The sequence below is a fragment of the Lycium barbarum genome, chromosome 3 (genome assembly GCF_019175385.1).
Source record: "Lycium barbarum isolate Lr01 chromosome 3, ASM1917538v2, whole genome shotgun sequence".
In the NCBI taxonomy this organism is placed as follows: Eukaryota; Viridiplantae; Streptophyta; class Magnoliopsida; order Solanales; family Solanaceae; genus Lycium; species Lycium barbarum.
In genome coordinates this window covers 117,885,220-117,895,618 of record NC_083339.1, presented here as the reverse complement: position 1 = coordinate 117,895,618, position 10,399 = coordinate 117,885,220, and the positions used below count along the sequence as shown (strand labels likewise).

General features: G+C 33.6%; 1 protein-coding gene across 2 annotated transcripts; it reads right to left on the bottom strand.

Annotated features, from left to right (window-relative positions):
- Window positions 1–4,230: 4,230 nt before the first annotated feature.
- Window positions 4,231–9,176, bottom strand: LOC132631991 (S-type anion channel SLAH2-like). Of its 2 annotated transcripts, none has more exons than XM_060347773.1 (5): window positions 8,782–9,176; window positions 7,960–8,154; window positions 6,725–7,189; window positions 5,432–6,202; window positions 4,231–4,921 (listed from the first exon to the last, which is right to left on the bottom strand). In XM_060347773.1, the coding sequence occupies exons 2-5, from the start codon at window positions 8,134–8,136 to the stop codon at window positions 4,499–4,501; spliced, it is 1,836 nt and encodes a 611-aa protein (XP_060203756.1). In that variant the 5' UTR covers window positions 8,137–8,154; window positions 8,782–9,176; the 3' UTR covers window positions 4,231–4,498. The 2 variants fall into 2 exon arrangements, with proteins under 2 accessions (XP_060203756.1, XP_060203755.1); XM_060347772.1 differs by lacking the exon at window positions 8,782–9,176 and adding an exon at window positions 8,463–8,721.
- Window positions 9,177–10,399: the final 1,223 nt, after the last annotated feature.

The following is a 10,399-nucleotide window of genomic DNA, read 5'->3' as shown; positions in this document are numbered from 1 at the left end:
GAGAAATAAGTTCTTCATCATTCATGGAAGAGTTATCTACTTTGTTTGGATTCTTCTCAGATAACACATAAGAAACATTGAGAAGACTTAAGTACAAAAGTATTTTACCCTTCCATCTCTTAAAATGAGTACCGTTGAACTGAAATGGCTTGTTAAGATCTCCTACTTTGACATCCGCAGATTTTTCAATTGTAGCCATTTGAATCTCCTTAAAATTGTTGGTGATAATACAATGAAATTACAATTACAATTGAAAAATAAAATGAAGAAATAAAAATATCTTCGGCTGAGGCGCGGATATCTCGCTCTCTTTAAGGAGATTCAAGCCCACTGCAGCAAATCTACCGGTCCAGCAGTAATCTTTCTGACTTGTCCCCTCCAGGATACAACAGCCCGATCACGTCGTACAACTCAACAAACTCTGGACAAGATGTTGAGTCCAAAGCTCCACCAAAAAGAAGAACACCTTCCTTCAACTAATAAACTCTTTTTTTTACTTTCCTCACTTTTTAAGAACTCTCCAAAGTATATATTTTCCTCTACCCTCTACAAGTTAAGGATGACTAACTATTTATAGCTAGGAAAATCATCCTTGAATTAATTTGATATGAATAGGGTAATAAAGTAGGTAGATAAATGGAAGAATTATCATTTAGAGGTTACATAAGTTACAAGAAGAATGTGGGTAAGTTAATGTGATAATGGAGAAATGAGTTACAAATAAACTTATGGCCTCATTTTTCCACCAGAACGTGAGGGTAAGAAACAGACCATTCATTGCTTCTTAATGGCCACAAACAAAAAAGGATTAGAATGTGAATGCAGTAACACAACGTACCATTCAATGCCTCTTAATGCTACCAACGTGAATGACATGGTCAAAGGAAGAAAATGAGACACTTTAACATGTCAATTAAATAATATTAAAATGCTCAAAAGACCTATCACTTTATAATAGGTAGATTTGCTGGCAGATTTATAGATTGTTAATGTGCGTGTCCATCTTGCATTATAAAATATATTGCATTTTAACTCCATCTCGTAAGAGCCACTTTTGCAGATCTTTTAATCCTGAGTGCTTTAAATTCTCTCAATGACCATTTTGAAGAGGCAAATATATATTAGTTATTACAATATAGAATTTCCTAAACTATCAAAATGAAATTTGCTTCTGTTGATAGAGCATCAAAGCATTGACTAATTGAGTGGTCATAAATCCGTCTGACTAGTATGGTCATCTAAAAGTTTATGTGTGTTACTTTGGTTTTAACTGATTTTCAGAATTGTGGCATGAATAAGTTTTTGATTATACCTCGTCATGGCATTTGGTGTGCTTGTATTTAAGCATTTTACATTCACCACTAAAAGAACTTTTGTTTATAAATATGTGGATGGCATAGCTATAACTGATCTTCTAGGAAAAATTGGAATTTTAGTTCTTTAAATATACGGTCTTGAGAAATTAGTACTGACGTTTAATGGCATGAGTCAAATAGAGAAGATTCGGGTAAATGATAATCCCGCTAAGTAAAATAAAATTAACTAAGCTGATGATATAATTATTGTAATCATTTCTCAAGAGAATCCTATGGCTAATGTGAGAGATTGGGTGTTAGACTTTGGTGCTACTAAGCATATTTGTGCTAACATTGTTTTTTGTTGAAGAAGAAAAATGATTTATTTATGTTGGTGATTCTAGAACTATTCAAATTCTTGAAATGGAAAATTTCTTCTTAACCTCACATCTGAAAAACATTAGCGTTAACTGCGGTGGTGTTCCCAATGGTTGAACTAATTTGATTTATGTGGGATTATTAGAAAAGTGGGGGTGAAAGTTTCATTTGAATTTGATAATATTGGGTTAACCAAAAACAACGATTTTGTGGGCAATGAGTATTGTAACTATAGTTTATTTGTGCTTAATATTTTTTAAATAAATGACAAAAATATTAGTATTGATACTTACGTTTCTCATATTGCTTTCTGAAAATATTTATTGATGATGATATAGTGTGGGTGACTATTAGTATTTATTGATGATGATATAGTGTGGGTAACTATAGTTTATTTGTGCTTAATATTTTTTAAATAAATGACAAAAATATTAGTATTGATTATTTATTGATTATATTATTAGCTTGTTATTTATAAGATGAAATATCATTTGAGAAATTGATAATACTTCTTATGGGTTATGAAAATATTATCTTCCTACCTTAAATTTTTTGAAAATGTGGGGGGTGGCGGTGTTTTACTAAAGTTATGTCGAGAGACTTTCTAAAGAGTGATAATATTGCACATGATCTTGTTATTCAAAATGCTTTGAAATAAATTTGATTTGTTATCCATTTATAAAATGAACAAATTGTATGTTTGATGAATGGTAAATAACCATATGATTTGTGAGCTACCGAGTGCAAATGTGGACCGGCAGCATAACAAAAGCAGGCAGGTTGTTTTTTTCTTAAAGTAAACAGTAAAAACAATTGTGAATTGTGGAAAAATTATTCCTTATACTGAAATATTTGAAATTGTGGGGGTGTCATGCTAATGTTATGCTATTTAATTTTTTAAAGAAAAAGAGTATCCGAGAGGTACCACAGTTATGGTACTAAACATAGTGAATTTTTAGAGTTGATTAGTGATGAGGCTAAGTGGTTAAGAGACCTCTCAGTGAGTATTCTAATGGAAATAAAACCAACATCTTTTGTGTCTATATATTGTGGTTGCCAAGCAGCAATAGCTGTAGTGAAAGATAAATCTTTTATTGGCAAAAATAGACATATACATTTGAGACATAATGTGATAAAACAATTGTTGTGAGATGAAATTATTTTCATCAATTATGTGAAATCAGAAGTTGAACTTGATCAATTCACGGACTATAAGAAACATCGATGGGAATGAGATTTTTAAGTCAATTTGAAAAGATCAACAATGATGATAACCCAACCTATGTGATTGGTGATCCCATGAATTAGGTTCATACGAGTAATAACAAGTCATTAGTTGATTAAGTGTGCACTAAAAAAAAAATATGTCCCATCCTATGGTGCGTAAATATAGTGCAATTCTACAAAACAAAGTGAGGTTGAGTTAAACTCTTAATCTAATTCATATTTTTTTATAGGTGATGTATTGTTCTGCAGAATACATTTGATGATTGAAACTATATGAGTGTCGAGTGGTGCCGCTCCTATGAAATTGTGACAGATTTCTAGAGCACTCATGAATATTAGGACACGCGCATGACCTCTTAGCGCAAAACCGCGATAACAACAAAGATTTTGCGAGTATGATGTGATAGAATAAGACCATGGACTTACAAAAGAATTCTTGGTTCATAGAAGTTCTAAACTTCACCAATTGTTCTGTAAGTATATATAATCTTGTTTTATCTAGGTCTGGTTCATAGTGTACGAGACACCAAATTCGACGCATTGTACTCACATGTGAAAACCCAGCAATACTTCTTTATTTCATTCTATTTCTTAATATTCTTTTTGAGATATGTGGGGAGTTGTTGAACAAATATTGTTAATATCTCAAAAAGAATCGTTAGAAAATCAATTAATCAAATGTTACTTTGTAAAGCAGTAAAACACCCTTGCTTCAAGCAATTACTCGTTAGTGAATGGCCTTGAAATGGCTTTGTCAGTTACAAAAGTTAGTCTTCAATTGTAACAAATAATTTACTGTTCTTTGGGAGCCTTTAGTCCTCTTTAATCCTAATAATATCTTTTACCGTTGGAAACATTTTTCAGCCATTCACCAAGTTATTCAACTAATATGAATTCTACTCTTTCTTTTGGGAGTCGATACAATTTAAAGAGAATACATCAACATATCTTCTTCCTCCTATTTTCCTTTTGCTGGGTTTTATAATATTGCTTAAATCATTGTTAGATTCTGATTCCTAATTTTGTACTAGAAGAGCTTGTTGAATCCTGAGATACACCCATACCAAGTGAAATATTCTTAAGAACAGTGTCTTAATTGACATGCCTCAAGCTTTCAAGAATTTCCTACAAGGTTTGTGATCAAGTATTTTCCGACAAGATTTGTGATAAAGTATTTTCCGTAAGATTTCCAACCAGGAGTAATATTCTGTCCTAGTAGTTAGGAGATGCAAGTAAATTTTTTACCAAAATGACAATATTTATCAATTTGCTCCGGTAAACTGAATGATAAAATGTTTGGTTCTGCAAACCATCACAAAGACAGCAATCCTCAGAGGTGAAAAAGATATTGACCCTTTTATTATAGATACTCATCTCAAACACTTTATACAAAAAGGAAAACTTTCAAACTTGGAACGACATTCGTCCCCTTGCATCTCTCTTTGTGCTTCACATCTTTTTACAAGACCCTTCATCTGCCTTCTCTTACATCAAGTTCACAGGATATCATCCTCACTTGATTAATTAAAGCATATAGTTTTACGAATGATGCAAGCTACAATACAGGATCATCATCGAGCTGAACGAGTATCAATCGCTCAATCTTGACTAACTTCTTTTGTAACAGAGGTGCTTAATTCTATGCTAGAGAGAGCTGCTTCAATATCTTTGGCTTCAGCAGAATCTGCATACTTAAGGAATTGATCAATATCTGTGCTACCAGCTCTTCTATGATGGTACCATCGTCGATGTGCTTTAGGCTTCCTTTCGCTAACTGCAATAGAAATGTCATTTGGAAAGAGGTCTCTCAGAACAAAGGCATGAATGATGGTGGTCACAAGCAGTCCTGTCACTGTGAGTGTAGAAAGAGTGCAAAGTATGACAACCAGAATTTTTGTCACAATGGTGTTAACCATGATTGAGTATTTGATGGTGGCAATAGCAGCTCCGGTCATCGGAAAAGTGTAAGCCCACCAAGCCAATGAGAACCTGAAGCCTCTGAAGAAATTAATGCGAACGGCCTGTAAATGAATAAGAAAAGCACAAAGGAAATGGATCAGCTTGCTAGTAAAACATAAGAAGCACCAAAATTTTGTAAATGTTAAAATGACACTATGCCAGACTTATAGCCTGTTGGGACAAGCTTTTGGGAAGCCAAAAGTGCTTGTTTTTTTCTTTATTTTTTTTTTAAAGTGCTTATTTTAGAAAGTTAGGTGTTTGACCAAGCTATTAAAGAAAAAATTAATGGGTTTAAGTAGCAGCAGAAACTGTTTGTCTAAAGCTAAAAAGAGTAGTTTTTCCTCATAAGCACATTTGAAACATTGGTCAAACACAAAGTACTACTCTACTATTGACAAAAGTACCTTTCAAATTGATTAGTCAAACACAAATTGTTGTTCTCCAAAAGTATTTTTTTGAAAAGCACTTCCGACAAAAAACACTTTTCAAAAGAACCAAATGTTGGAAGCTTGGCCTTAGCTGATAGGTATATGATGCATTCAATTGGTCACTTGACTATCTTGTTGACTTACCAGCGAGAAATAAAGGAACAAGGCAATGAAGTATGCAATCCTAGCTCCATAATCGAAGGACCCTTGGATATTTGCCCATGCCATAGAAGCAACACTAGGGGCAGCAACAAATAGAAAGAACACAGGATGAAGCTCTTTTGGAAGTGTCTCATTTGTTGGAAGTCTTTGGTAGAGAGTTACAAACAGAACAGTGTAATGAGCCAATCCAACAGCAAAGAAGAAAATTGGCCCTTCTTTTAGTCCCATGGATGCACCAAGCAAGGAACCAACAAAATTCCCCACAACTGAGAGATGATTTGATGGATTGGCTACCTTTGAGAGCCTTCGTTGACCACCAGACATCCATTGCCCGTAAATCTTGAGCTCTAAACACAAGAATGGGGTCATAAGGACATACCATAAAGCATGAGGAAGGTTTTGATAGATTGAAGGTGGAAGTCCAAGTGCTAAGAATAGAAGTGCTATCCATGGAGCAAAGAAGAAGTTAACACGTATCGGGTGGTAGTACTCTCTACGAACTGCTTCAAAGTAGAAAATGATCTTCAGTGCATAAGTTAAAGTAACAATGACCATCAGTGCAACAGAGATGAACCAGAGCACGAGGTTTACGTCCATGCTTATGTTGAGGAATTTGGTCGAGGCAGAAGTGGCCAAGGCTTTCCACATTATAGCTTGGCTGCTAACGCCAAGAATAATACCAAACGATGAAATAGGGTAACGGAGTAGAAATGGCCATGTCTTGTCCTCTGGAAGTATACTTTCCTCAGAAGCCTGTAAAGGAAAAATGCAATACCAACTCACTATCTTGATTCACCATAGAAATGAAAAGATGCAACAAGAAACAAAGTTTACAATGTGAAATCAATTCCAATTTAGGCACGTAACTTCTTTGTATTAACAGCTTGAGGCTTACTCTTTAAGTACTTGCTCTTATTTTAGATAAACAAACATACCACAAAATAAGTAGTCACAAATAAGAAAATCAATTGTGTCCTCTAACAAGCATGCAGATTAGACTTAACCAAGTAAATTGATTCCATAACTATAGAGTGGAGAATGAATTGGAGCACAGGTGAAGAACCTTTACATTAGATTCCAGCTTGAGAGATCAAATAGATATCACATCACCAATTTTTTTTTAATCTTTTTTTCTCTGTGTTTGAAATGACTGAAAAGTAGTACTATGAGCTTTTTATATACTTTGATGATCAGATGGTAACAGATGAAAAAGACAATCTTTTAACCCAACACAGTGAATCAAAACTAGTAGATAAAAGCAGAAAAAAAACATACCCTGAGCTTGTCAAGTTCTGGCCCCTCCAAGGCATCAAAATAGCGGTCCACAGGAATATTAATAGGAGTGTTAGCTTCCGGTTCAGCACTGGGTTGAGAGATGGACTCTTCTTCTGTTTCGTGGTGCTTATTCCCACGCAAATTCGAGAATTGCCTCTCAAGCCTACCAGAAAATGTTTTGAAACTGTCAAATCTTTTGTCCTTAAGCTTGCTAATCCTGGGATGCCTAGGAAGTTCGCCGCTTGCAGTAGCTCCAGCTGAAGATGCAGTAGTAGTAGTAGCTCTTGGCATAGGCTGAGAATAAAACTTTGTTTGCTTCTGATCTGTTGATGTAGCAGCAAACCCAGGAGTATCTATAGTCTCATTGTTATCAGTGAAGCCAACTTTTTTTGGAGTTGGTGGCATGCTAATGGAAACTGCATGAATTCTGTCGCTCTCTTGCTCACCAGCAGCAGCTTCAGATATCTAGAAAGATCATACAAGTATTTAGGCCAGTGAAGTGTCACACTACATGTAACAGACCAAGGTGAAATTAAGGTCAAATCTACACTCTAGAGGCATACATGGCACTTCCTACTTTGTTCAATGATCAACAACAAACAGAGGAAGATGCTGAAAATTACAAGATCAAAGATGCAACTATTTCTGTCTGCACTTTTTTTGTTTCAAATATTTAAAAGGTTATCATTAATCAAACTGGTACAGGAATCTGCTTATCTTGGGCTCAAACATGCAAAATGGTACTTAATGGTACATATAAGCAAGTCTATATCTCATGGAAAAAGAAAGGAAAAAGTGTCTGAAAAGTAGTTCTGTAAGTACAAAATTTATGATAGCTACTTCTCATCTTCAGAAAATTTCAAAGATCAAGCATTAAAATTTGAGTATTTTCCTTGCCATGTCCAGAAAGTTTTCTGCTTTCTTTTAAAAAGTTCAAACATATGGTCATCAATGTCAACAACAACATCAAAACTTCCTCAAGAAAAATTACAAGGGGTTAAGATAATTATCGTATATCACTCAAGGTTTCTTGCATCTGATAAATCACTAAAATATCAATAAATCAGCTTCTATTTAACTTCCACAGCACAATAAAGCTCAAGCTAATAGTACTACATAAATCCTTTATCAGCAAAAGATGCAGAGCCAATAAAATCAATACAACTGAAAAACACAGCATTTAACCACTAAGGAGTAAGGTGGCTAAACATTATTAAGAAAAAAGAAAGATTTACCATAATTGATGAGTTCAGAGGGTGAGAATCTGGTGCAGGTTCAGTCTGATTTCTAATATGGTCATTCACTATGCTATCAAAGTCATTATCCATTTCAGAACTAATGAATCTGATAAGTGATGGAAGTCCTTCTGTAGAAGCTTCGTTTGCAGGATGGATTTGTTCACTAGTTCCCATGCTTATTAATAAGTACACCTGTAAGAAAAAAATATCATTAATTATTAGGTATCTGCCAATTAGTAACTGTTAAACAACGTACAAAAACATATTAACTTTTATAGTTTAAGTTCTATATACGCACTAAAGTACTGTGCAACCAGGTCACTTAAGAGATAATTACTGCAGGTAACACCGATGGCGTAAAAAGTTCATTACACATTATGTACTGTACTTAAAATCTTATTTTCTTAAGCTCAATGATGTATTAAGAAAGAATGTTCAGTACGCATATTAATTTTTGACAAATATGGACAATTTCTCAACAGCAAAAAACAAACATATACCTGTTTGGTAAAGCAAGAACATGGATCATGCATTTATACCATATATACTTGTCATGAGTAATTAACATTTGCAAACTAAGTATGCCATAGGAGAAAATGGAAAAAGCTAAGACTCATTCAAGTTCTCTTTAACCAATAGTCTCTGCATTTGACCTCTCTAGAACTTGGTCGCCTTCCTTTGTGCAGACATAATAAAAGATTTAAAAATTACAAAAATAAGAAGAAGAAACAAAAGACAATCCACTACTACTTTTGAAAAACTAATAGTGCAGGATCGATCTATAGCAAAGCAAACCAAAAAAAAAAAGTCACTGCTTACCACTTAATTGTTTTGTTGCTTAAATGCAGACAATATAATGCAATAGTCCAATATGGGTTTTTTATGTCAATAGCAAAGCAATTTTCAAGAGGCTACAGTATTTATATGGATTGAAGATCCAAATATTAGCACTCAAAAGATCTGAACTTTCCTTTTGGGAGGGATGAAAGAGGGAATATATAGCAAGACTAGAATGGAGAAACTTTGGAAAGACCAAAAGTTGTTGAGAAAAAAACACGAGTCTGCCAGCCAAAGAAAGCAGTATAAATAGAATTAAATTAATTAGTCATGCAATGTTCTTGGAAGCAGACATCAGTCCCATTATATGTGTTATTACAGCTGCCATGTATGAAAATAGAAGATAACAATCCGTTCAACAAAACATAAAATCCTACGCGACAAGAAAGTTGAATAGTGTAGGAGTTTTAAATTTTGTATACTGACAATATATAAATTGTTCACACTATTGGACAAAGTTGAGACCACACCAGTGGAAAGGAATTATATTATATTGTATATATGGAGTACATTCTTTTAATATAAATACAATATATGATGAATTCCGTTAATGAAAGTCTCCGTGGTTAAATAATATGAAACTCTTTATAGTGATCTACTATGGTAATTTGAGAAATAAAATAACAACTTGTTATATATAATTAAATTATATTGATAGTGTAAAAAATTATTTAGTGTATCAATATACATAACTCAAATTCTTTAAATATAAGGGCAGGTGAATATAGCAAGTACAACTTGAATATTTGTCCTCTACTCAGTGGAGAATGGGTTTGACTTCAACTACTTGCCAACTAATGAATAAGCGGAGCAACGTATATAATAAGTAAAGCATGGAGTTGGACGAAAATGTTTAGGCTTTTTCAACATCCGTTTCAAGATTTCAAACAAATTGGCACTATTAAATGAAGGAACAATTGCGCCACCTTTCTGAAAGATTACTGCGAGCTTTACCTGATAGAGACAAACGAGAAACAACAACGGTGATTTCCAGGCAAATTCAAAATTTTCAGTTTATAAGTTTTAAATTTTAAAAAGGAAAATTTAGGATAAATTATATTCAGTTAATTTTTTAACATAAATATAAGATTCTTAACCCGTAGCTAGAACTTTATCTCCGTCAATAGTTAATGTCGAACACACAGATAAGACCAACCATCAGTTCCAATTGCAACTTACCTATGTGAATCATGCCAACTTAACTCTAAAATACTAGATAAAATTTTGCTAATCAAAATATGACGATAAAGATAACGATTAATCAGCAAACATTACTTAAAATAAAGACGAAGAAAGAGACGGCACCAAAATTAATACTATACGGCAGCTTTAATTTTTTTTAATTCTATTTTATCTTTGGCAAGAAACTAATTAAGCATTGTAAGTATGCGGGTTTGGTAATTACCTTATTTTTATGCACTTGTTTGAAGATGATTCATACAGCGCAGGTTCTTGACCAAAAAAAAAAGTATATTCCAGAGTTCTCCAAAAAAACTGGCTAGCTTAGTGTAGGACAACAACAAAATTACTATATTAACATCACACAATCATCTAAGATTTAACATAATATAATACAGATCAACAAAATCAATAGGTGACC

What these genes read in the sequence shown, in the direction of transcription:
- LOC132631991 (XM_060347772.1), bottom strand. Translation starts at nt 8,495, where the DNA reads ATGCATGATCCATGTTCTTGCTTTACCAAACAG. An exon ending in GTTCTTGCTTTACCAAACAG is followed by an intron (nt 8,155 to 8,462) that starts GTATATGTTTGT and finishes TTTTTCTTACAG; the next exon opens with GTGTACTTATTAATAAGCAT. An exon ending in CTCTGAACTCATCAATTATG is followed by an intron (nt 7,190 to 7,959) that starts GTAAATCTTTCT and finishes TGATCTTTCTAG; the next exon opens with ATATCTGAAGCTGCTGCTGG.